The following is a 27,456-nucleotide window of genomic DNA, read 5'->3' on the forward strand; positions in this document are numbered from 1 at the left end:
GTCAAAGAACGCAGCCCTCAGGTAAGACACAAAGGCTTCCAGTGGCAACTCATTTCCAGCAATCCAGCAGAACAAATCAACCTTATCTGAGGGAGGGGGGAAGGTTCCTCCACCTTCAGCAACGTGGCACAGATGATTCATCATCTGACATCCTCTTTGCAGGCTACAACGTGGGAAAAGTGCAGGACAGCATTTTGGAACTTTTCCATCAGGTCAATCTACCACTATTTTACAAAGTAGCTCTGGAAGGTAGGAGAAATTAACTTGAGCAGGAAGAGGATGACTTGCGACAGAAAAAAAAACAAACAGGTTTTTCCCCAAACCATTTATACATGCGCTGTTGCCCAGAATTAATGTCCTCATCCCATTATTCTCTCTTTATCTGTGAACTCAGACAAGATTTCCTCCTGAACAATTGGGCACAGCAGCTCCTGGCAAATAAGCTCCGTCTCGACTTTGGGCACAGCTGCTCTATATTTTATTTATTTTATTTTATTTCCATTTATATCCCGCCCTTCTCCGAAGACTCAGGGCGGCTTACAAGCTTAGCAGTAGCCTTCATTCTATGTATAATATGCCTGCTTATTAGGGCTTTCACACACACCCCAAGCGGCATTATTACAAAGTCAGCTCATTGCCCCCAACAATCTGGGTCCTCATTTTACCTACCTCGGAAGGATGGAAAGCTGAGTCAACCTTGAGCCTGGTGGGACTCGAACCTGCACTAATTGCAGGCAGCTGGTGTTACTTAAGGAGGCATTAGCCCACTGCTCCACCAAGGCTCTTTCTTTCTTTCTTTCTTTCTTTCTTTCTTACTTACTTACTTATTTATTTATTTTAATTCCATTTATATCCTGCCCTTCTCCGAAGACTCAGGGCGGCTTACAAGCTTAGCAGTATATGGTAAAACAGACATTTCAGCAAGCGGGGAATGGACCAAGTGGAGACTGGCAGTTCTCCCTTCTTCCTTCTCCCGAAGTCGGCAAAGCAAAGTCGGCTGAACGCGGGAGGGCAACGCGCTCCAAGCCCGTCCGAGAAACTTCTCCGCTCCACGCTTCCCTTTGGGAAAGGGGCTAGCGGCGGGAAGATCCCGAAGGAAAAGAAGCCAGCCAGCGAGCGAGCGAGGAGCTTTTGAGAGGAGGGAGGCAGGCAGGGCCCGAAAGAGACAGGAACAGGAAAGGGTGGGGGCATCAAAGTGGGGACTGAAGCGACGAGGCGCGATGGGGCAAACGGGTAAGCGAGGCTCCGGAAAGTGAAAAGGCGAAGAAAGGGCGGCCGGCTGGCTGAAACTGCGGGGAAAGCGCGGGGCGAAGCGAAAGCCGGGCTGGGAGAGAAGCGGGGCGCGCCCACGGTCGAGCTCTTCGGCGCCAGGGCGCGGAGAGCGAGGGAGCTCCGCACTTACTCAGCAAAGGGGAAGGGTCCGGGCAGTCCGCGGCGGGCTCGGAAATATTCCCCGAGAGGACCGTCTCCGTCACCCGACGGCCGAAGCTTTGGCTCCGCGGTGGCGGCTCCGGGCTCCGCTGGCGACTGAGCGCGTTGCCCTTCAGGTAGTAGAAGAGCACAGCCGAGAGGTGGAGGGCGCAGAAGAGCACCAGCAGGCGGCAAGCCTTCTGCAGCGAGGCGCCGGGCAGCTCCATCCTGGGCGAAACTTTAGTGCGCCGAGTCGGGCAGGCGGGGACGCCTCATGGCTTGCCGCGCCCGGGAGCAGCAGGCCGAAGGCTGGAGGGAAACCGCTAAACAAGCGCTCAGCCGCTCGCCTGCCAGCCGCAGCCTCTTAACCCGCCGGGAGAAAGAGGAAAGTCGTAATGTCAGGCTGAGGCGGCTCCTCCTCCTCCTCCTCCTCCTCCTCTTCTCCAGCTGCTACTGTTGGGGCCCCTCCTCCCGGGGCGAAGGTTGCGCCATCTCGACTCCCGCTCAGCCCCGCCGAGCCTGAGACGAGGGGGGCGTCCGTCGACGTTGCTGGCTTTGAGCGGAAGAGGCTTAACAGTGCCCCCCGTCGGGGCCTTGGCTACCACGAGTTGGGGCTCGCGCCTCAATTTAGCGCAGGCACGCACGCGGCACCACCACCACCCCGGCCACTCAGGAAGGCGCCCGCCAGTTTTGTTGGCTACCTGTGGCGTCGACTGGTGGTGGCTCGCCGGAGTGAAAGAGAGTTTGGTTTACAACGGGATGGGGCTGAAGTTTGGTGCTGGATTAAAAACAAGCCCAAGTGTGCTTCATCGGGGTTTAACTGAATAACACATCGTATTAGCTACGCCTGCTTTACAAGCAGGCAGGCTGGCTTAACACAACACGCAAGCGGCTAGCCCAGGGGTAGGCAACCTCGGCTCTTTTATGACTCATGGACTTCAACTCCCAGAATTCCTGAGCCAGCTTGGCTGGCTCAGGAATTCTGGGAGTTGAAGTCCATGAGTCATAAAAGAGCCGAGGTTGCCTACCCCTGGGCTAGCCCTATAAACCACGTTCTGACTTTGTGGATAGTGCGAGCTATTGGAGAAGCCACAATGAGCTCAGTGCTACTTAGTGGGATTTACTTCTGAGTAGTATAAGCAGGGCTTTTTTCCCCCTCATAGAATACTCAGAATGGAGTTCCGGCACCTTTTTTGGATAGAACCTTGTAGGGTAGGCAAGGCGGGTTGTATGACACGTGTGAGTTCCGGCACCTTTTTCTTTTTACAAATAAAGCACTGAGTATAAGGCAGAAGCTCACTGGGAGATAGAACATTTAGTTTCACAGCTGCCCAGTGTGTTAAGCGTGTCGCATTAAACCTTGTCGCTGGTGGAAAAATCTCTTAAGGTAACACTTTAGACAGAGCCCAGAACTTTTAAAATTCAGAAGTTTAGATGTTTTTTTTTAATCCCACATTCATTATTTTTTATTTTAAAAAAATTAGGTAGGTTTCTGCACCGTTCACTAAGTGGAGCCTGCCACACCTTGTGGAAAAGACTTGTAGAACGTGATTGTGTTGCTTTCTGCTCACCTTCTCCCCATCATGAATGCAGCTCTTGTTCTTTTTAGTAGGAAGTGGTGTGAGTGGTTTTGTTTGCTTGCTTTCAGGTTTGTTGCACAAGCCATGCCATTGCATCCATCTGCAAGGCTTCATTCCACGTAAGCTAAATGCCTGGCTCCTACTAATTGCCCTTTCACCAGTACTTTTTTTGTAAAAAAAAAAAGGTGCCGGAACACACACATGTCATACAACCCGCCTTGCCTACCCTACAAGGTTCCATCCAAAAAAGGTGCTGGAACTCCGTTCTGGGCGTTCTATGACAAAAAAAGCCCTGCCTTTCACTATTGGTAATGCTCTCTTGCCGTGGGTCTTGGGCTATCGAGATGTTTTTGTCCCTTCTGAGAGGTTTTCCACATGAAGCCTGAGCTGGGCTTTGCTTTGCAAGCCATATCTCAGGCATTACGTGGGCTCTTTTTACATTAGAAAACACTGGTGCCCCAGTTCACATTGCCCCACCAGAAACCCAAGCCACCAGTATACTACCACTAAATGAAATGTGCATAGATCATTCAGAAGGGAGAAAGCTTATGCAAACAAGCTTGCGGTATTCTTCAATCCCATGTTGGGAAGTACAGTATGAAAACTATGCCTTGTGGTGAGAGAATTATCTATACTTGTGCACAGGTTCCAACTCAAGACTTCCCAGATTCTTCATACTTAAATACCGTTATGAATTTTGAATACATGAGTACAGATTTCTCAATTTCAGTTGCTGTGGAGTAACTACAAACCACCTCTAAGGTATATCTATAGCAAAGTATCAGTTGCTTGGAGGTTATCAATATACATTTAATCCACATTCAGCACCCCTTCTTTCTTTACCCTCTCCAAGCGGCGCTGGGGTCTCCACCTGCCTCCATTGCTCACAGCTCGGCGGATGCCTTAGTGGAAGCCTGGGAAAGGGCAGCCACTGAGGCACTCGACCGGGTTGTACCCTTGCGGCCCCTGACCCGGCGCAGATCCCAGCGAGCTCCATGGTTCTCCGCGGAGCTCCAGGAGATGAAGCGTCGGAAACGGGGCCTAGAGAGCTGCTGGAGGTCCAGCCGATCTGAACCCGACCGATTGCGGTTAAGAACCTACATTAGGTCTTATCTCGCTGCGATGAGGGAGGCGAGGTGTAATTACTTCTCCACCCTCATCGCGTCCGCAGATAATCGCCCGGCCGCCTTGTTTAGGGTGACTCGCTCCCTTCTTAATCAGGAGGTGAGGGAGGATCCCTTGCAGGGTCGTGCCGAGGAGTTTGGTCAACATCTGTCGGATAAAATCGCTCGGATTCGGACCGGTTTGGACTCCAGCTGGGCAGAGTCTGACGATCAGGACACGGGCGGTCTTGTCAATGTTATCTGGGAGGAGTTTGATTCTGTGACCCCTGATGAAGTGGACAGGATTATGGGGAAGCTGAGTTCCACCACATGTTTATTGGACCCGTGCCCTTCTTGGCTGGTTTATGCAGCTAGGGAGAGGACACGAGGCTGGCTCCAGGCGGTTATATCTGCTTCTTTGAGTGAGGGTTGTTTCCCCACCATCTTGAAGGAGGCGGTGGTGAGACCTCTCCTCAAGAAGCCTGCCTTGGACCCAGCTGTATTGAACAACTTTCGTCCAGTCTCCAACCTTCGCTTTCTTGCGAAGGTTGTTGAGAGTGTGGTGGCGCATCAGCTCCCTCTGGTCCTGGATGAAGCGGATTATCTGGACCCTTACCAATCGGGTTTCAGGCCCGGGCACAGCACGGAGACGGCATTGGTCGCTCTGGTGAATGATCTCTGGAGGGCTCGGGATAGGGGGTATTCCTCTGTCCTAGTCCTATTAGACCTCTCGGCGGCTTTCGATACCATCGACCATGGTATCCTGCTGCAGCGTCTCAGGGGATTGGGAGTGGGAGGCACGGTTTTTCAGTGGTTCTCCTCCTATCTCCTGGGACGCTCGCAGTCGGTGTTGGCAGGGGGGCAGAGGTCGACCCCTAGGACTCTCGCTTGTGGAGTTCCTCAGGGGTCGGTCCTCTCGCCTCTCCTGTTCAACATCTATATGAAACCGCTGGGTGAGATCATTCGTGGTTTTGGAGTTGGGTATCATCAATATGCTGATGATACCCAACTTTTTATTTCGACCCCAAACCACCCCAGTGATGCCCTCGCTGTGATGTCCCGTTGCCTGGAGGCGGTTCGGGTCTGGATGGGGAGGAACAGACTTCAACTCAACCCTGACAAGACTGAGTGGCTGTACATTCCGGCTTCCCGAGACACCTGGGATGTTCCACCTCTTTCTATGGGGGGTGAGCTTTTACCCCCTGTGGATAGGGCTCGCAACTTGGGAGTCCTCCTAGATTCACGACTCACTTTGGAGGATCACATAGTGGCCGTGACTAGGGGGGCTTTTGCCCAGGTTCGCCTGGTGCGCCAGTTGCGGCCCTATCTGGATCGGGAGGCCTTGTGTACGGTCACTCATGCGCTCGTGACCTCTCGCCTAGACTACTGTAACGCTCTCTACATGGGACTTCCCTTGAAGACTACTCGGAGGCTCCAACTGGTACAGAATGCGGCCGCGAGAGTTGTCTTGGGAGTTTCCCGGTACTCCCATGTTACACCTTTGCTCCGTGAGCTGCATTGGTTACCAGTTGTCTTCCGGGTAAGGTTCAAGGTTTTGGTTATGATCTTTAAGTCCCTACATGGCATGGGTCCGCGATACCTCGAGGACCACCTGCTGCCGGCGTCGACTCCCCTCCGCCCTGTGCGCGCCCACAGAGAGGGCCTCCTCAGGGTGCCTCCTGTCAAGGAATGTCGACTGGTGGCCCCCAGGGGGAGGGCCTTCTCTGTGGGTGCTCCGGCGTTATGGAACCAACTGCCGGTTGAGCTCCGGATGGCATCAGACCTCCGATCCTTCCGTCGCGGGTTGAAGACCCATTTATTCGAACTAGCGGGTCTGGCCTGATGGGGGTACTTGGGTTTTTTATAGGTTTGTTTTATTATTCTGGTTTTAACTTGGGCATTAATTTAATTATCTTTTAATGTTTGTACTGTTGTTTATATTTATGCCCTGTGAACCGCCCTGAGTCCCTTTGGGAGAAGGGCGGTATAAAAATCTCAATAAATCTTAAATCTTAAAATCTTGCAGCACAATATTTCAAAAGTACCTCATTTCCACTGAATTCATTGTTTATATTTTTCCTGAATCATGCAGTTCTTACTTCCACGTAACAAAGTGGATAAAAACACACTGTTCTGTTCATCCCATTCCTTTTGTTTTCACAAACATTCATTCTTGGAACAGACCACTACCTTCCCACCAGCACTTATAGATTTTAAAATATCTCAATCTGTTTTTTTCTTCTTTTGTAAACATTTTACCAAATTCGATTATAGGCAGCCCTCAACTTACAATCATAACTGAGTCCAAAATATCTGTTGCTAAGTGAAACATTTGTTAAGTGAATTTTACCCCATTTTTACACTTTTCTTGCCACAGTTGCTGAGTGAATCACTGCAGTTATTAAGTTAGAAACACAGTTCTTAAGTGAATCTGACTTCCTCATTGACTTTGCTTGTAAAAAGGTCTCAAAAAGTGATCCCATGACCCCCGGGACACTGCAACCGTCATAAATATGAATCAGTTGCCAAGCATCTGAATTTTGATCACATGACCATGGGGATGCTGCAATGGTTGTAAGTGTGAAAAATGGTCATAAGTCACTTTTTCAGTGCTGTTGTAACTTTGAATGGTCACTAAATGAACTGCTGTAAGTCGAGGACTACCTGTACTTGCTTTAGGTTTATGTCATTTATGTATACATATCTTTCATATATGCATACCTTGCACTTTCCATGACAAACAGAACCAACTTCTTCTCTGATTCACTTTCAGAGGTATACTGCCTGTTGCATCATAAAATAATTTGTTGTAAATCATTCACTGTCCCAGTTAAAAACACAGTGTCTTTTGGTTTACAACACTGTACATACATTCACCTCCTCACCCAGCTAATCTCTCCCTTCACCGTAAGCCTTCCTTATACATTTCCCCATAAATGATTAAACAACTAAGGGGCTATCATACCTGCTTGTCCTATTTCCTGTTTAGGGTTGAATTGTTCATATTAACTCTTGCATCTGCTTAATTCCATCATATCCAGCGGTTATCATATTCAGCCACCAAATATCAAATCCATATTTGCATAAGACATTCCATCATTCAAGCCAATTAATTTATCAGTTGCTCACTCTTCACCAAGCAAAGGGCAATTGCCTTTCTCACATTTATGTTCTTTGCAGTGATTTGCTACAGAATAAAAATCTGCCCCACATTCCCTTTCGTGCCTAGCATAAAATGTGCCTTTCCAAAAATTCATTCATTGTCACCTTTCATATCTTCTCCATCAGCATTCTGCCAAAGAGCTTCTGAGGCACATGTGGTATGGTAAACAAATTCCCCTATAGTTTGCTATACCTACAGCCTTGATTTGAGGATCAGTGACTGCTTGTTTCTAATTATTAGGCATCAATGCAGTCTTCACATGTGTTATGCAAATCCCACAGCCGCCATAGGCAAACTGTATCAACAAGTTAACTTTTAATAGCATCTTAATTTCCAGCTGCCCTCTTGGGTTTTTTTCCAGCATTCTCACATAATTTATGACTTTTATTTATCATTTTTGTTTTGGACACTTAACACCTATAGCATTTGTTTCAATATTACTCCTTAATGTATCACAATGATATCTATGCAAATCTCTAAACTACTTCTTTCATCACTCCCTCACTTCAATTTCATTCCATTTTTTATTTTTAATTCCAGGCATGTTTCTAGATGCTTCTTATTTAGTCTTGACACACTTCCAGACTTTTTTTTTTAATTTCCATCAAAATCACTCTATCTCTTCCCTTCCTGTTTAAGGTTAAACATTATTTGATTCCACTGAATATATTGTATGTAAATATATTCTGGTCTTTCTCTGAAGCTTATTTTTCACAGCATTCCTTCTCTTAGATATAGTTTTCCACTAGAATGGCACATTGTATTAAGCCAAATAATCAAAACATTAATATGGTATGAGCAGTGCTTTTTTGTAAAAGAAAAAGGTGCCGGAACTCACACATGTCATACAACTCACCTTGCCTACCCTACAAGGTTCCATCCAAAAAAGGTGCTGGAACTCTGTTCTGAGCGTTCTATGACAAAAAAAGCCCTGTGTATGAGTGTCTCTATGGGATCTTTGGGGCTGTCTAAGCTTGGTGGTTTTCTTGTAGATGTTTCATTACCAAACTAGATAACATCACACATTGAGCACTGATGAAGTTACCTAGTTTGGTAATAAAATGTCTATACGAAAACCACCAAGCTCAGACAGCACCAAGGACCCCATATTTCAACCCTGAACTCTTCCCTAACTGTCCCTCTTCCATAAATGTCTCTATTGGTGGAGCAGTGGGCTAATGCCTCCTTAAGTAACACCAGCTGCCTGCAATTAGTGTAGGTTCGCCTCCCACCAGGCTCAAGGTTGACTCAGCCTTCCATCCTTCTGAGGTAGGTAAAATGAGGACCCAGATTGTTGGGGGCAATTAAGCTGACTTTGTAATAATGCCGCTTGGGGGAGGTGTGAAAGCCCTAATAAGCAGGCATATTATACATAGAATGAAGGCTACTGCTAAGTTTGTAAGCCGCCCTGAGTCTTCGGAGAAGGGCGGGATATAAATGGAATAAAAATAAAAATAAAATAAAATAAATATTGTTGCTGTAAGTTTTGAAAAAAAATATTTCCAGGTCTGTAGTCAGCTTGGAATTCTGGGAACTGAGGCCTGATACTTTGGGATGCCCAGGTGGAAAAGGTAGAGCTTTCATAGCAACTTCTTCTAGGAGCATCTGCACCTGCACAATGGGTGATTACATAAAGAGCCTTTATTTGGAAGCAAGAATTCTTACTTCATCTTTTGGGAAGATGTTTTAAACGCTAAAAAATTGGGGGAAAGTACAAGGTGTAAATTAATGCTTCTTAGTAAGCAGATTTCAGTGTATCTCTACTTAGAAGCTGCCCTCATTAAGTTAAATGCAAGATATTCCTTTGTGTGTATAGAGCTGTCATTTAAATTCTTAATGTTGGTTTGAAATGTCTACAAATTCCAGTGTTGACTCTGGAACTATAAGTTAACGTGCTCTTTTCTTATTGTGCTGTTCCTATTTTTAAAAGTATTTCCTGTGCCAACAGAATAGAATTCTCCAAGTTTTTTTTATTATTATTATTCCTTTCCTGGGCCTCTCAAATGTGAGTTGGGAAGATAAATCTAGATAATTAGAACATACACTGAAGGAATTTCTATCAGAAACCAGTATACAGATAAGCTATTTCAGAATAAATTAATGCAAGGGATGGTCAGCAGCAGAGTTAACAGCAAGTCATAGGCTAGGTGCATCTAGTCCCAGCCTTGGTGGAGCAGTGGGAGCAGTGGGCTAATGCCTCCTTAAGTAACACCAGCTGCCTGCAATTAGTGCAGGTTCGAGTCCCACCAGGCTCAAGGTTGACTCAGCCTTCCATCCTTCCGAGGTAGGTAAAATGAGGACCCAGATTGTTGGGGGCAATTAAGCTGACTTTGTAAAAATGCTGCTTGGGGGGGGGGCGCGAAAGCCCTAATAAGCAGGCATATACATAGAATGAAGGCTATTGCTAAGCACATTGATTTGTGCTTTAAATTGTAAGCCGCCCTGAGTCTTCGGAGAAGGGCGGGATATAAATGGGATTTTTTTAAAAAAACCCTTATTTTTCCCTTGCCTCCATGATTTTCCCTTCATCTTGTCCCCATATCTCATTAGGGAAACAGCCTTAAGTCACTGTTAGCTCTACTGGGATTATGGGTAGTGTTTCCCCTTCTTATTCCAAGTGATCCAAGAACAGCCTCAGGATACAGAAAATTGGTTTTTTGTTGTTGTTAGTTGCGAAGTCGTGTCCGACCCATCGCGACCCTATGGACAATGTTCCTCCAGACCTTCCTGTCCTCTACCATCTTCTGTAGTCCATCTAAGCTCACGCCTACTGCTTCAATGACTCCATCCAGCCACCTCATTCTCTGTCGTCCCCTTCTTCTCTTGCCCTCAATCTTTCCCAGCATTAGGCTCTTCTCCAGTGAGTCCTTCCTTCTCATTAGGTGGCCAAAGTATTTGAGTTTTAGCTTCAGGATCTGGCCTTCTAAAGAGCAGTCAGGGTTGATCTCCTCTAGGACTGACCGGTTTGATCGCCTTGCAGTCCAAGGAACTCGCAGGAGTCTTCTCCAGCACCACAGTTCAAAGGCTTCAATTCTTTGGCGCTCAGCCTTTCTTATGGTCCAGCTTTCACTGTCATACATTGCAACTGGGAAGACCATAGCCTTGACTATACGCACTTTTGTTGACAGGGTGATGTCTCTGCTTTTTAGTGTGCTGTCTAGATTTGCCATGGCTTTCCTCCCAAGGAGCAAGCGTCTTTTAATTTCTTGGCTACAGTCCCCATCTGCAGTGATCTTGGAGCCCAGGAAAATAAAATCTGTCACTACCTCCATTTCTTCCCCATCTATTTGCCAGGAATTGAGAGGGCCAGATGCCATGATCTTGGTTTTCTTAATGTTTAGTTTCAACCCAGGTTTTGCACTCTCCTTCTTCACCCGCAACAAGAGGCTCTTTAGTTCTTCTTCACTTTCTGCCATTAGAGTGGTATCATCTGCATATCTTAGGTTGTTGATGTTTCTTCCGGCAATCTTAATTCCAACTTTTGATTCATCTAGCCCTGCCTTTCTCATGATGTGCTCTGCATATAAGTTAAATAGGCAAGGCGACAGTATACAGTCTTGCCGGACTCCTTTCCCAATTTTGAACCAATCAGTGGTTCCGTGTCCAGTTCTCACTGTTGCTTCTTGGCCCGCATATAGATTTCTCAAGAGACAAATAAGATGGTCTGGTATGCCCATCTCTTTAAGGACTTGCCACAGTTTGTTATGATCCACACAATCAAAGGCTTTAGCATAGCCAATGAAGCAGAAGTAGATGATTTTCTGGAACTCTCTAGCTTTCTCCATGATCCAGCGTATGTTAGCAATTTGATCTCTAGTTCCTCTGCCTCTTCGAAATCCTGCCTGTACTTCTGGTAGTTCTCGATCCACATACTGCTGGAGTCTAGCTTGTAGAATTTTAAGCATAACTTTACTAGCATGAGAAATGAGTGCAATGGTGCGATAGTTTGAACATTCTTTGGCACTGCCTTTCTTTGGAATTGGAATGTAAACTGATCTTTTCCAACCCTGTGGCCACTGTTGAGTTTTCCAAATTTGCTGGCAAATTGAGTGTAGCACTTTTACTGCATCATCTTTTAAGATTTATTTATTATCCTGGAGAAAATTATTATCATTATTATCCTGGAGAAAATTATTATCATTATTATCCTGGAGAAAATTCAGGGAACTGGAAGCAACTGAGGCAATAGAGGGATTGACAGTGGGGCAGCAAAGATAAAGGATGCATGGTTGCAAAGTCAAGAATGGACGGGGAACTCAAATTTGAATTTATTCCTTCTATATTCACAGTGCACCCCAGGCTGCTCCTATTCTGTAATGCCAGCTGGACTCTAAGGATTCTAATAAATCTAAGCTTTGTAACTAATGATGCCTCCCCTCTCTTTCACAAGCATTTTACAAATGGGAAAGCCTCCCCCTCTCTGTTGAACGTCTTCCTACATTTAGGAATGACCACACTGTCTTCTTAAAATCCAAAAATATCTATCCGCTTAAGGTGGAAGATCTGCGACTTAATATTTGGACAGCACATCAAGTAGACAAAGATCACCAAAATGAGATACATAGCATTTTGTATCAAGTATTTTGATATTTTCATCTACAGTCCATTTTTCTTTTGTTCTCTTTTAAACAGTGCATGGTGTTTTTTGGCAATGCCTGCAAGCCCATACTGAATTATTTTTTTAAAAACAACAACAATCAGGTCTGGCTTCTCCTCCATTATTTCAGAATTAACATGGGAAATAATTGAATAATTGAAGAGTGTTTAATCACCCCTAACAGGTGTAATATTAGCTGGGTGTGTGTGTGTGTGTCTTTTCTTGGCAATCTTGCTTTGCAGAACAGAATCAGCTATAAATGCCACATGTAAGTCTCAATTTCTATAAATATCACTAACTGGGGAGCCAGAAAATGTAATCTATTTTTCTGATGAGGTCTGATTGATTTCATTTACAAGGACAAGGACCTTGCCAGGCACTGTTTCCTATGTAAGATTTAGCAGCTTCTACAGAAAAACACACTCTCTAGAGTTTAGTAGACTTAAATAAACTCTAGGTTAAAAGAAGACCCTTGCTAATAAACTTTAATTGGTTAAAAGAACACCTGCTCCTCACTTTCTCACTGTTCCTAACAACAATGGCCTTGCCACCTTGTTTCTCTTGCTACACTACTAATGCAGAGAAAAGCTGTACCAGTTGAATATCTTCCTACACTTAGCAGTAACAATCAGAAGTTGCCTATTTGAAATATAGGTAGTCAGCTAGATAAACTGCTACATGTTATCTAATAAACTGATGCAGACACTTTAATTGCTTTTCTTGAATTTTCTTGAGCTCTGTATTATAAGTACTGCCTAACGAGGGTTTAATAATAATAATAATAATAATAATAATAATAATAATAATAATAATAATAATAATAATAATAATAATAATAGTTGGAAAGGACCTTGGAGGTCATCTAGTCCAACCCCCTGCTCAGGCAGGAAACCCTATACCATTTCAGACAAATGGTTGTCCAATCTCTTCTCAAAAACTTCCAGTGTTGGAGCATTCACAACTTCTGGAGGCAGGCTGTTCCACTGATTAATTGTTCTGTCAGGAAATTTCTCCTTAGTTCTAGGTTGCTTCTCTCCTTGGTTAGTTTTTATCCATTGCTTCTTATTTTGACTTCTGGTGCTTTGAAAAATAGGTCGACCCCCTCTTCGTTGTGGCAGCCCCTGATATATTGGAACACTGCTATCATGTCACCCCAAGTCCTTCTCTGCATACAATCAGACTGGACTAAAATAGGATTTACTTGTTTTGCATTCTTTATGTCCTGCAAAGGAATATAAATCCTTCCATTCCCCACCATCCAGTCAGAGCTGAAGTAGTTTTTTGGATGAGAAGTGAAATGTCTTCAGAGAAAAATTTCCTGCCTGAGCAAGGGGTTGCACTAGATGACCTCCAAGGTCCCATCCAACTTTGTTGTTGTTGTTGTTATAAATAAGAAAGTCCACTTGCCTCTTGAAAAAAGATCTTTGAGACTGCAGCCACAAAGCAAAAGGAGGAACTGCTTTAAAATGCCTTTTCTCCTGTGAATCCCAAGCATTATTTACTAAACAGGCGTTCCAAAATGTGATAGGCGAAACCATTAAATATGCTTCAGGACACAGAGCTGCAAAGATGGTCTGCAACCAATTGCTTGGATAGGATAATACTGCCCTCTGTTGGATTATGCTTGTCTATTGCTTTTATGGACTTTGATATGAAGACGAAAGAAACTAGGATATTAAGCCTGTTCTTTTACAGCAGGGGTGTCAAACTCAATTTCATTGAGGGCCGCATCAGCATTGCAGTTGCCCTCAGGGGGCCGGGTGGGTGTGGCCTGGGTGGGCATGGCCTACTGTGTGGGCGTGGCTAGACTGCGTATGGCCTACTGGGTGGGCATGGCCAGCTCTACATCGTTCGCATCAAGGGTGCCTATGGGGGCCTGGGCAGGAGTGGGACAGACCTGAGGGTCTCTGGCAGAAGGAGGGTCTCTGGGCCAGGGCCAAGGCAGTGGGGGCCGTTCCCTCATTGTTTCCAGGATGGCTTTGCGGGCCGCATGAAACCACTTCGCGGGCCGGATCTGGCCCCCGGGCCTTGTGTTTGACATGTCTGTTTTACAGTAAGATGTTATTAGTTGAAGTAGTTGGAGATGAAAAACACTTGCACAAGGAAAAATCAGAGAGATTTCAATGTGTACTAACTAGAATCTGTTAGAGTTGACTGTTATAAACATTTCCATTTCCACCATAATGGATATTTGGATACAGTAATACAGGTAGTCCTTGATGTATGCCCCAACTAAGCCAAAATGTCTGTTGCTAAGCAAGACAGTTGTTAAGTGAATTTTGCTCCTTTTTATGACCTTTCTTGCCACAGGTGGAAGTGAATCACTGCAGTTGTTAAGTCAGCAATATGACTTATTAAGTGAATCTGGCTTCCACATTGATTTTGCCTGCCAGAAGGGCTCAAAAGGTGATCACATGACTCCATGGGACTGCAACCGTCATACATACATGCCTGTTACCAAGCGTCCTTTGTAGTTGAAAAAAAAATCCTTCAATTTTTAGTGTATCTAAAAGACTAGAATTTTATTCAAGGTAAGTTAATACTATTAATGTTACCATGCACTGTGTGGCTTTAAATTACAAGAAGACATTTTATTAATCTTTTGGGACATTTACCACTGGCACACCCATTTAGTTTAATGAGCGGAAATGTCAGCTTTCTATGTGGAATGAAAATGGCCCAATAAAACAAAATTTGGTTGCTTGTAAAAGATTGAATTATTTTGAAGAAGTTGTCAAACAAGGTGGAAAAATTTACATTTGGAGTTTAATATGGATATTGCCTTGAAACAAATTAAAGCTGAAACTTTGTCAGTGAACAGATTAGTTTTAATTTACCTTTAAGTTAAACCCAATTTAATAAATAGATCTGATTAAACCTCATACTGTAGGTCTACCTTTACATCTGACCAATGCATAATTAATATATTATTATTATTAATAATAATACCTCCAAATCACAAGACATTGGCTTTATTCTTATTCTTCCCCTCTGCAGTTTGAATATAAAGTATAAAAGACCAAAAAGAGATTTTCGTAGACATCCCAGCCTTTGAACTACCCAAGGAACCGAAATGGCAAAGTTTCGCTGTCGAGCAAGCTTCCACGCCAGCCGCCTTTCTTTCCTCTCGCTTCGCTTCCTTTTAACCTCACCCCCCCCACACACCTTCTGTAAGGGAAGGCAAAAGGCTCTCTCACCCTCTCAGAAAAGATGGCCTCCATGTTTATGTGTCTCTCACTGCCACCATCGGCTTCCAGACCACATGGTCTGACCCAGCCAATCAAACCACACCCTGGCTGTGTTGCTCCAGCGCCTCATGGCTACTCCTAGAGGAGGCAGACAGCGCCAGAGGGGACCCCGCTCACTCCGTACCGCCAGTGGGGCATTTTAAAAAACAAACAAGGATAGGAAGGGCAACAATAGGAAAGGAACGCAACTCTGGAAAATCCATCGAAAAAAGGTGCCGGAACTCCATTCCGGTGTGTTCTGTGACAAAAAAAAGCCCTGGTTACTACAATAATCAAAGGAACAGGTCGTTCTTTCATTCCAACAATTTATGTAGGTGAATGTTGGGAAATTTTATTTTCCTTCTCCTTGAAAAAAGGTTACCTAGTAGGATCTATCATTTTCTTATCATGCAAAAAATTCTTGGATTTTTTTTCAGTAGAATTTCTGGGCAGGGCCTGAAATGAAAAAGGAAACATCCACTTTTTCAGCTGCAAAACCATGTCACATAAATAGCTCAGCTAGTGCATGCCAGTTTCAAATCTCCAGATACTTCACAGAGGAAGTGAAGAAGGTAAAGGAGAAATAAAACTCCAGATACTAAAAAAATAATGGGTAGAGGGTTAAAAGAGAACTGAAGCATGGAAGATCCTGATTCTACCCTGTAAAGTCGCGTGCTTCACATAGAGACAGACACAGAGCTGGGGTAAAGATGAGTTTATTCTGAACAGAACGAACTGGGGAAACAGGGAAGCCTGGCGTCTATTTGTACCTGCCCAGGTGGATGGCATCCAATCAGTTCAAACCTGGGCTTCCTGCCAGTGCAGGTGACAATGGGTGTAGATCCTGGCTTCCCACCAGGCTGACCATGCCTGGGGCTGTCAACAGCTTAACTCATTAGGCTTATCCTGAGTGAGCAGTTATCGCCCGGAGCTGTCCAACCCCTCTGCTGATCTGCACCATCAGCCTCCTGCTGTGCTGTCCTTTGTGTATGCTGGGAGGCATACACTGCATACCCATTGACCCACCCAGTCCCCAACAAATATTGGGTTAGTTAGGGAGGTATGATCAGGTATGATCAGCAGGGCAATGGGGAGGGAGATGTTTAAAACAATGATAGAATCAGGGCTGGAAGGGATCTTGGAGATCTTCTAGTCCAACCCCCTGCCCAGTGCAGGAGTCCTTTTCATTGAAAATGGAGATACATATAGTATGTACACTTACAATATGTACCTGTATGACTCAGCCCAGATTTACAAGGTTGGGAAAAATAGTTATCATTACTGAAAACTAAGTTTTATATGATGCATACTTAAATAATACTTTGAAGACTAACAATAGGCTTTGGAGGATGATGTTTACTGTGTTTGGATACCATATCCACATTTATTTTCCAGGCTAAAATCTTATTTTTCCATTCAGCGTAGATTTGATTCACACAACTGAGGAGTTTCCAATTATTTTTCTCCATATTCCACTTCAACATTTTGACTTATGCTAGAGTAATAATGGACTACAATAACATTTTTCTGTATGTGTAGGATTTCAGTATGTTTTCACATAAGTTCCAAAGCTTGATTTCTGGTGCTAATCATTAAGCATTACATTATTCAGTCAAATAAAGGAATCCTCTTACAATTGTCAGCTTTGTATTTAATTTTCTTATCAGAAAATCTGGAGTGGCACTCAAATATAGTTAAATATTTGAATTAAATATGGCCAATTTAGATACACCTCTATTTAACAATGAATTCAGTGAACAAATTGAAAGGGTTGCCATGTCAGCCAATAGAGTCCAGTTATAGCCAATTTCTATATCAAAAATTTGAAAATTTGAACCACGTCCACCAGATATCGCACCTTTAAAACCATCTGGTTTTGCCACGTGGATGACACCTTTATGTTTTGGAGTTATAGTGAGGAAGAACTCAAGAAAAGTGTAGAGCACCTTAATAACATCCAGCCAAATATTCCATTTGCCATGGAAAAGGATAAAAAATGCCAACCTGTTTTTTTGGATTGCAATCATTAAAAGACAAAAAAATAACAGCTGAGACAGAGTATATTGTAAACCAACACATACAAATCACTATTTAAATAAAAAGTCTTATACTCATTCTTGCCAGAAAAGAAGTATCATTAAAACTTTCACCAATTATATTCAATAAATTTGTGAGACTAAAAGTTGATGCGATGAGTAAAATATCATGACAGGATTTTACAGGATAATGGGAACTCTGAGGAAATCTAAAAAAAAAATTAAAGATACACAAACATTAGCAATTATGACAAATCATGAACAATGCCACAGAGAAGCTACAAATAGTCTTTGACTTATAACCACAATTGAGCCCAAAATTAATGTTGCTAAGTGAGACATTTGTTAAGTAAATTTTGCCCCATTTAACAAACTGTCTTGCCACAGTTGTCAAGTGAATCAGTGCAGTTTTTAAATTAGCAACATAGTTAAGTGACTCTGACTTACCCCTTGACTTTGCTTGTCAGAAGGTTGCAAAAGATGATAGCATGATCCCCAGACACTCCAACTATCACAAATACATGTCGGTTGCCAAGCATCTGAATGTTGATCACATGATATAGGGATGCTGTAATGGTCATAAGTGCAAAAAAATGGTCACAACTGTTAACTATTAAGTGCTGCTAACGTTGGATGTTCATGCTTTGACAACAGGGAGATGCAGCCTTTTTCTTTCCTGTGCTTTACTCTTAGAATTAGATGATACTGGGGGAGGAGGAGGAATGTAATGGGAGTTAGTTAGACATAAGAATTCAGGGGCTTTTGAAATAAGAGATGATAAGAAATGGCAGGTTGGAGAAGGGAGGGAAAGCTTGCATTTCAAACTAATTGGAGAATGTGATTTATGACTATTAATTAGAGGAGGGAATTGTGCTTTGATACTATGTGTTTTAAAGGAGGGGAATTCAGATTTCGGCTTCAACCATGTACCTGCGAATGCTATGCAACTTGAATAAAGATTCTTTAGGGTAAACAATGCCTTGAAGTTCTTTGAAGAGTTTCATCTGTCAGAACCATGACAGCAACTTTGAATGGTCACTAAGTGAACAGTTGCAAGTCAAAAACTACCTGTATTGAGATCTATAAACATCTCAATAACTTTAACATGAAGGAAAAGTCTTTGAAGATTGCTAAAATCTGGTTTATATCACACCATAATAAAACAGCATTTAATTAATCAACTTCATATAGAATCTTCAGTAGTCTCACCTGAAAAACAGCAAACAGCTGCATGTTTCAAAGACCAATCAAAAAGTGGTTCCTTTGGAACGTCTTTGAATCAGACCAATTACAAATTCACCTGGATGAAGAACCAATCAGCAACTGGCTGTCCATAATTCCAATTACTTAGTCCAACTGGACGATAGTTCTTTATAAGCATTAAAGTTCAGTCCTGTTCAGATGTCTGCCAAGAAATGCACTACAGAGTAGACCTTTTTTTCCCCTCTGAAGATTTCAGCCACTGTTACTGGCAAAATATTACAAATACCAATGTCACCATGCAGGTGGTAATGCTAAAAGTATGGGGATATATAAGGGGTTATTATTCAATAACAACTGCAGAGCTATGTCCCCACGATAGGCTTATTTTATAGGGAATTCATGCTACCTAATGTTTCTCATTATTGATAATTTTAATATGGACAACTTTATCAGAGTCAACTGATACCATTAGTTCCTGTAATTTAGCAGAGACAATAGTGTGGTAATTTTTTAAAGTTAACAAATGTACTATGCAGTGCTTTTTTGTAAAAGAAAAAGGTGCCAGAACTCACACATGTCATACAACCCGCCTTGCCTATCCTACAAGGTTCCATCCAAAAAAGGTGCCGGAACTCCGTTCTGAGCATTCTATGAGAAAAAAAGCCCTGGTACTATGCCATACATTCCTCTTCCCCAGTTTAGTTCCTTCTAGGACAGGGGTCTACAAACCTGGCCCTTTTATGACTTGTGGACTTCAACTTCCAGAATTCCTCAGCCAGTGTGCCTGACAGAGGAATTCTGGGAATTGAAGTCCACAAATCATAAAAGGGCCAGGTTTGAAGACCCCTGCTCTAGGATCAATCATCTAAACTAGGCTGACTTACATTCTGGTAGTTGTGAGCTAAGCATTTCTGGCACCCAGTTAGGGAAGGCTGGTATTAGTTTTCATGCACCAGATAAGTGCATCCAGTGGTCATCCTTGCATGGTTGAGGAGGGGAGATGATGATGGAGTTAGATGATGATGATGAATGCCAAATTACAATAAAATTAAAACCTTAAATATATGTAAAATGAACAGAGGGACCAATTTGAAACCTATTTAAAAGTAACCGAATTGTTAGTTAAATACTTATATTATCATTTTCCCCTTGTATCTTTATAAAGTCTGCAAAATATTTCACTTGTCCAGTAAAGTAGATTGTACTGTAGAAGTTTATGCCATAATAAATTTGCTGACTGTTCAAAGGATACAGGTAGTCCTCGACGTGTGACCACAATTGAGCCCAAAATTTCTGTTGTTAAGTGAGACATTTGTTAAGTGAGTTTAGCCCCATTTTACGATCTTTCCTGCCACAGTTGTTAAGTGAATCATCGCACTTGATAAGTTAGTAACACGGTTGTTAAGTGAATCTGGCTTCCCCACTGATTTTGCTTGTCAAAAGGTTGCAAAAGGGGATCACATGACCTTGGAACACAGCAACGGTCATAAATATGAGTCAGTTACCAAGCATCCAAATTTTGATCACATGATCATGGAGATGCTACAAAGGTCATAAGTGTGAAAAAAGGTCATGAGACACTTTTTTCAGTGCCACTGTAACTTTGAACAGTCACAAAATGAACTGTTGTAAGTTGAGGACTAGCTGTATAGCAGGGGTGTCAAACTGCCGACCCATGGGCCGGATGCGTCATGGTGAAACCGCGCCCACCCCATTGCTGGCAATGGAAAAAAAGTCATGATACGTCACGACATGTCACGTGACGTTGCGAGTTTGACACCCCTGTGAGTTTGACACCTCCTCCTCCTTTACTTCAAGAGACTACATTGACCATTCCTTTGCTAATGAGTATTTCCAAAACCAGCCTCAAATATATAACATCTGTTAAGCTCACTCACTTTCTTGGGAAGATGTCAGCTGGCTGGCAGAAATCTGGAAACATTAAGGCCAGTGGCATAATTTTCTAGCAGTCTGTGAATAGGTGAATTCATTGTCCTTCATCTCAATGTATCACACAGGATTGTATTTCTGGGAGAAAATGAATGTCATTTTCAACTCCTGTAGGAAAGGCAGGGTATCATTCAAACCAACAAACCAAGTTTTGCAACTTTGTATTACAATTGTCTACCAGTTACGCTCTTAAAAAAACATATGGATTTTGCAAAGGCAATTCTGCAGAAGTTAGGAAATCACACACAAATTGCCATTGCACTCCTAACGGCTTCCCTAAAAGTGTTTTTTTTTCTTCTTAAGTGGGATATTTATCTGTCAGCTCATAATATCCAGCACAAATAGATCACCATCTTTGGAGGCAAATTATTCAGCTGTGCATTTGTTTTACTCTTTTCTAAAACCTACCTAGTAAAATTGTTAATCAAAGTTATGAAAAAAAGAAAAGAAAAGCTAACAGAAGTTATATCTTTTTTTAAAAAAACAGGCTGTTCCTGACCAATGAGAATCTCTGAAGAGGCAGTGAAAACCCCCATTTCCTGTCTTTGGTGAAGGTACAAATTTGCCACTTTGCTCCAATTCTGTTTATGGTAAAGCAAGACAACAATGTTCTTTGGATGGAGAGTGATTACTCTTGGCTTTCTGCTTCTCTATGGCGTGCCCAACTCTTCAGCTGGTAAGATCAGGATGTACCTTGAATATTCTGAATAGTTTGCATAACAGAGGGAATGTTGACCTTCCTGATGCTTTTTAATATGGGGTGGATTGTTAGCTTATGATAGCGATCAGTTGAATAATTTCATTTTCAAAGCCAGGCCATTGCAAAATGTCCTTCAAACAGGTGGATTGTTTCCCCCCCCCCCAAAAAAAGTTTATTTTAAAAGAGTGTGACAACTTGATGAGTACCTTTGCAACATTGGAGACTCCAAACTAAAAGGCTCTCATCGCACATATTTGCTGTGCTGTGCTGTGGTTATTGTTATGTTATTATCATGATGTCTAATTCTTCCTGCCAGAAAAGCAAAGCATTTTGTTTTATTGCTCATTTTGTACAATCACCAACAAAACCAATTAAATAAACCATCAGACGAGAATGCACTGAAAAAGCAGAGGCATGAAGCTTAAAAATCATCTTGATGAATTGCAATCTTACTCCTTCCATTACAGTTTTTGTTTAATGTGCAATTAAATGAAGCTACATTAGAAATAGAATGTAGCACTGATATTTAAACTGTTTTAAAGTTAAGAAGGAATATTTAATTTATGGGGATAAGTGACATTTTCTAGGGGAAGAGGAAAAACAGTAAATCCTGATGCAAATCAATACTTGATACTAAGTATTTTCAACTGCAAGTATGTTTTACTGATAATAACGAGCAAAACAGGCAGATAAGTGGCTTGCTTATGGTCTAATACTGTGTTCACAGACAAACTGAACCACAAAGTAACTACATTATAGTTCAATGTGCTATTTTAACTTAGCAGAGGTGGTTAGCTTATGGTTGAGAGTTGTTGAAAACCAGACAATGGCTTTCGTTCTCTAAACCAGGGGTTACTATTGTGTTCTGCAAACACCACCACACAGTATAAGGCAGAAGTATAACTGAAAGATTGACCAGTAATTTGTTACTAAATTTCTTCATATTTTCTTCCCATAGTCCTTCCACTATTAATTTTTGTCACTGACCAAACATTCCAAAGATGGGAAGATATCTAGCCCAAATCCCAGCCCAGTGCAGGAAATTACTATAACTCTAGCAGATGCTATCCAGCCTGCAGGAAAAGAAAATCTATTAGTTTTCAAGACAATCTAAAGAAGGGCTAAACCTTTTCAAAGCACAATGAGATTAGAGAATATTTTGTTTCTGGACTCCTCAAGAGCAGATAGGAGATGTTAAATGCAAAAAACTATTAAATATTTTACTGCATTTGGACATGTTTCAGTTCTTGGCTTGCTATATGTTGCTTGGAATTTACAATGAGGGTGTGCCCTTGTGATTCATCCCTAAGATTTAGGATTTCTGGAAGTGTACAGATAGTCCTCAACTATTTTTCAAAGTTACAATGGCACTGAAAAAATTGACTTATGACCGTTGTAGCATCCCCATAGTCATGTGACTATGATGCTTGACAAGCTGGATCGTATTTATGACAATTGCAGTGTCCTGGAGTCTTGTGATCACTTTTTGTGGGGAGGCCAGATTCACTTAACAACTGTATTCCTAACTTAACAACTGAGGTGATTCACTTAATAACAGTAGCCAGAAAGGTCGTAAAATTGGGTAAAATTCACTTCAATGTTTCACTTAGCAAGATAAATTTTGGGTTTAATTACCATTGTAAGTCAAGGACTACCTGTACTCTCTGAACTTTGAGAGGACAGAATGGGTACTATATGTTTGTTTCTCTGTGTGTTTGTGTGTGTGTGTGTGTGTGTGCGTGCGTGCATGCTTTGAATTAAGAAAGATATTCTATCAAATGAAATAAATCATCTGGTAAAATATTTCTTCCCAGACTGAGAGTTTAAAATAACTGTCCATTTGTAAATTGTTATTCTTGCACAGATACCCTTGGGCAGTTGCCTAATTCGTTGCTTCAACCTGGATCTCCTTTCCCTGTAAAGACAAATGACCCTGAAGTTCAAAGAGCTACTAGGCTTGGGGTTTATAAATACAATAACAGTTCAAACGATATCTTTTTGTTTAAAGAATCTCACATAAATAAAGCCACAATGCAAGTAAGTACTGCTTGATTCTTCTGGCAATAAATGCAGTTAATTTCTTTTGCTGGTTAAAAATGCAAAACATAACCTGCTTTTTTGCTCTTGTCATGGTGGGAAGAATTATTTTTTTTCCTTGAGAAATGGTACAGGCCACTGATAAGGAGGTTACAGTTGTCTTCTCTGTGGAAGCTTTTATTATGCAAAAAAAGAAAAGAAAAGAAAAGCTTAACCAGTTTATTTCTTAACTTTCAATTTAGCCTGAACACTAAACATATTCTATATTCTATTCTATGCTATTTGCCTATGTGTTAGGAATCTAAGTCCTAATGCTATGCCTATATACCTATGCCTATGTATACAACGAATCTTAAGTCCTAAAGAGTTCTATAAACATATCCTAAAGTTGTTTTTCAAAAGACAACTGGACTTCCTTGGTTTTTTTCCTTTATAAATTTTCACTTCTCAGTTCAGGTTTCTCGGATGAGAAGTGAAACGCTTTCAAGGAAAAAAAACCAAGAAAGTCCAGTTGCCTTTTGAAAAAAGCACCTTTGGGACAACCATGACCGGGAATATGGAGAATCTTCGTAAACATAAACAGTTCTTTTCTCCGTTGTTGCCTGGGCTATACTGTAACAAATTCTTTAGCTACCTTAATGTTGGCTTCTGTTGCTGCTAGTTGTTATTCTGAGTGCAACTGAAGCATTGGTTTTGCACAATCTTACACTCAGAAGGGAGGAATCATGCAGCAGCTCTGCTTCCTTCTTACAGTTTTCAGTTTTCCCACTGTTGGTGTGCTGGAATCCACCCCGGTAGCAGCTCCTGCACCCTCTTACCTACATCTTCTTCTTTTTCTCCTCACCCACCCAGGTATCTCCTTCCAGCAGAGTCCCCCCTCCCCATGCTCAGATGCTATCGGCCTCTTTCTTTTGTAATTGGAGCCCCATGTATGGTCCAGGGCTCCTCCTGAGGTCTTAAAGTCTCCAGGGCAGGGGTCTTCAAACTTGGCCCTTTTATGACTTGTGGACTTCAACTCCCAGAATTCCTTAGCCAGTGTGCCTGGCTGAGGAATTCTGGGAGTTGAAGTCCACAAGTCATAAAAGGGCCAAGTTTGAAGACCCCTGCTCCAGGGGAAGGAGAGAACCACAAAGATAAGGAAGAGCTGGCATTCACTGGTGCAAAACTCTCCTTGCACATTTGGCAAGATGGGAGTCTCCCTTCAAACCACCCTTGCTTCAGCCATTGGTCGTGTTCTTGTTTCCGACTTTTTGAAAGCTAAAGAAAGAAACTAAGCTATTTTTTACGTCTTGGTCCGGCAGCTGCCACAACTATGTTGATGACCAGTTAAACCCAGAGTGATAGCCGTACTTTTTTTTACTGTTGTTGCTTCGGGTCGATGTAAAACCAGAAACGTGTTCTAAAGTTCTCCAATTCCTGGCTAGAGTACTGTACTGTTTTTAGAAACCTGGAAATGTGCCTAGCATGGACAAGAATTTGTTTTCTGCTATTATAGACTGTATCCTTTGAAATTATTATCTTTAAAAATAATTACACAAACTTTTTGCAGTTCATCTTGTGAGCTGTGTGTATTCAATTGCCTCTAGTTTCATCACCATTCCCCCCCCCAAACTTTTTGACCTCTGTTTTTTTTTTACTTTGTTTGTTCTCTGTGCTCTTTAATACTATGAAAATGGATTTCTTTAGATTGTGAAAGGAGTGAAATACAGACTGAATGTTGATATTTGCCGGACTGTATGCAGCAAAAGAATACCGCATCCCAACTTGGACAGATGTGATTTCCAGAAGAGCAAGAGACTGAGAAAAGTATAATATGTTCAACTTCTTAGTCTTGTTCGAAGAAATCAGGGGCGGGAAGGAGTACCAGATCTGGACTATAAAAATCTGGACAACCATTAGATGGCAGCAAAGATAAAAGTTTTCTGTCTCTCCTTATTGCCTTCTACCAATTGTCCAGAATTTCACACAGTGCAAATGGTAGCAACAACGGGAGAGCTACTTCTCCACAATAAATTCATTTTGCATGAGATTCACCCTAATAGTCTGAATACTCATACCTTTATTACTGTCAACGAATAATTCTAGTTCTTGCTATTTAGCAGAAACAAATGACAGTGCTGCTCAGTCTCTTGCCAAATTCCTAACTTGAATGGCCTTAGGGCAGACATGTCAAACACAAGGCCCGGGGGCCAGATCCGGCCCGCGAAGTGGTTTCATGTGGCCCGCGAAGCCATCCTGGAAACAGTGAGGGAACAGCCCCCACTGCCTTGGCCCTTGCCCAGAGACCCTCCTTCTGCCAGAGACCCTCAGATCTGTCCCACTCCTGCCCAGGCCCTCATAGGTACCCTTGATGCGAACGATGTAGAGCTGGCCACGCCCACCCAGTAGGCCATATGCACTCTAGCCATGCCCACCCAGTAGGCCACGCCCACCCTGGCCATACCGACCCGGCCCCCTGAGGGCAACCGCAATGCTGATGCAGCCCTCAATGAAATTGAGTTTGACACCCCTGCCTTAGGGCCTCTTTTTCATGCTATTAGAACACTGTAAGCAAACATGAGAAATTCTCTGCTTCCCTTTCTTATATCTGCATTGTCCGAGTTTCAGGGAGCCGTGTTGCTTCCAGGATAGGTTTGCTAAGTGACCTCACCAATTGCCCCAAATTCTCCAAATGTCAGAAAGAATGATTTCATGGAACAGCTTTGAATTTCCCACAGTGAAAAGATGCTAGATGGAAAATTGGGAGGGGGGGGAGAGGAGCAATCATTATAAATAATAAATAAAACAACAAACTTGGATGAGCAGGTGTTAGGTAAATCAAATCAGAGAAATACACAATATAGGTCCTTGCTTAAAATGGTAATTGGGTCTGGCAACTCCAGCACTAAGTGATGTGGTCATAAGCTGGAAAATCATGTGACTATGCCAATGTACGATGGCAGATGTGGCACTTCCAGTTTCTGTTCTTAAGCAAATACAGTGCAATTGTGATGCCAGGAAATCACGTGATCATGTCTTGTGATTTCCTGTGGTTTTCCCATTGACTTTGCTTATAGGAAGCCAGCAGGGACGGTCACATGACCAGGGGATGCTGCAACTGTCTGAAATGTGGACTGGTTGCCAAGTACCCAGATTATGATCACAGGACTGTGTGGAGGCTGCGACAGATACAATTTTACGGACTGGTCAGAAGTCTTCTAGTTCAGCACTGATGTAACTCCAAATATTGCCGAACAAGTGGCCAGTAAGCAAGGACTGAAAAGAACATCATAGAAGGCTTTTTGCTGAGACCTCTTCAACTCTGGAAGTACTTCTGCCTGCAGTATCCTGTCACTGCAGTGGAAGGGATTAAATTGTGCTCATATATACAAAAGGAAAATGAAGGCAAATTGTTTAGAAGGGATATCCTTCTAAAACAGGGGTCTTCAAACTTGGCCTTTTTGTGACTTGTTGTTCTGTACCAGCCTGCTACCAGCCTTGCAGAAAAGGCAACCCCTTTACAGACGGCAAGAGGCTGGAATACGTCTGCCAAATTTATTACAAAAACAAACAAGACACGAACCAAGATACCGGAGCTTCGAAACACTATCTGAGCGGTTGCTTTCAGCAAACCAGCCCTCCCCACACAAGTCCTTTATAAAGAGTTCAGGGCGTGGCTTCTCTCTCCCTCCTTCCGAGAAGCCCCATTGCCTTCCTCTGTTTACTCCTACTTGACTGCCTCCTGCGTCGGGCGTCCTTGAACAGGGCCAGCTGTGGGTCATCTTCATCCACGCTGTCAGGCTCACACAGCTGGGTCTCCACCAGGTGGGAGGGGCCTGGCTGGGGGCTCTGCGGAGCCTCAAAGCCATCATCAGCAAGTTCTTCAACACCCCCCTCCTCCCCCTCATCTGAGTCATCCGACCCAACTGCCGAACCCACAGGCTGACCCTGAATCACAACACTTGTGGACTTCAATTTCCAGAATTCCTCAGCCAGGCACAAGTCATAAAAGGGCCAAGTTTGAAGACCCTTGTTCTAAAATATATTAAAAGGATTATACATTACTAATATTTATTGGTTGTACAATATTTATTTATTATTAAATGTATATGCCACCTGACTCCTAATGATTCTTAGAATAAATTAGGTGGAAAAACTCCTTTGAAAGCTGTTATTTCATAAGCTGACATCGCAATAAGTCACTTATTATCACGTTGACTGCTAGGCTGACTGAAAAAAACACAACATTTTCTTGTCTAACTTTTAAGCTGCTGATGATAGAATTGTAAAGGTGTCAAGGCAATTTTCTGGCGTTTCTTTTTAGTCTGATTTAATGCCTTTGTTTGTTCTTTCCCCCCCTCAGATATTCACATGCAATTTTGAGATCTGGCTTATACCTTGGCAGCAGAAAGTCCGCATCCCAGTCATGTTCTGCCACTAACTGGTCTCTAATAAACTTTATAGATATTGC

At 42.7% G+C, this 27,456-nt stretch overlaps 3 protein-coding genes across 5 annotated transcripts in view; 1 reads left to right on the forward strand and 2 right to left on the reverse strand.

Annotated features, from left to right (window-relative positions):
- The window catches only part of B4GALT1 (beta-1,4-galactosyltransferase 1), a 45,678-nt gene extending 43,891 nt beyond the window's left edge, over window positions 1–1,787 (reverse strand). The window contains exon 1 of the mRNA XM_081317556.1: window positions 1,403–1,787. Within this exon, the coding sequence (XP_081173682.1) occupies window positions 1,403–1,637 (235 nt within the window). The 5' untranslated portion in view covers window positions 1,638–1,787. The remainder of the gene's footprint in view (window positions 1–1,402) is intronic.
- CST7 (cystatin F) lies at window positions 174–27,453 on the forward strand. The gene is made up of 5 exons (XM_081317567.1): window positions 174–249; window positions 20,757–20,945; window positions 22,834–23,006; window positions 24,693–24,812; window positions 27,349–27,453. The coding sequence occupies exons 2-5, from the start codon at window positions 20,876–20,878 to the stop codon at window positions 27,424–27,426; spliced, it is 441 nt and encodes a 146-aa protein (XP_081173693.1). The 5' UTR covers window positions 174–249; window positions 20,757–20,875; the 3' UTR covers window positions 27,427–27,453.
- On the reverse strand, window positions 14,660–21,528 carry LOC308662109 (uncharacterized protein). Of its 3 annotated transcripts, XM_081317568.1 has the most exons (5): window positions 21,176–21,279; window positions 17,564–17,684; window positions 17,202–17,325; window positions 15,195–15,536; window positions 14,660–14,690 (listed from the first exon to the last, which is right to left on the reverse strand). In XM_081317568.1, the coding sequence occupies exons 1-4, from the start codon at window positions 21,219–21,221 to the stop codon at window positions 15,459–15,461; spliced, it is 369 nt and encodes a 122-aa protein (XP_081173694.1). In that variant the 5' UTR covers window positions 21,222–21,279; the 3' UTR covers window positions 14,660–14,690; window positions 15,195–15,458. The 3 variants fall into 3 exon arrangements, 1 of the variants encoding a protein (XP_081173694.1); XR_014025101.1 differs by lacking the exons at window positions 14,660–14,690; window positions 15,195–15,536 and adding an exon at window positions 20,218–20,347 and having other exon boundaries at window positions 15,785–17,325; window positions 21,176–21,528; XR_014025102.1 differs by lacking the exons at window positions 14,660–14,690; window positions 15,195–15,536 and adding an exon at window positions 20,218–20,377 and having other exon boundaries at window positions 15,785–17,325; window positions 21,176–21,528.
- Window positions 27,454–27,456: the final 3 nt, after the last annotated feature.

This window comes from Vipera berus, assembly GCF_964194415.1.
Source record: "Vipera berus genome assembly, chromosome: 2".
NCBI classification, from domain to species: domain Eukaryota; kingdom Metazoa; phylum Chordata; class Lepidosauria; order Squamata; family Viperidae; genus Vipera; species Vipera berus.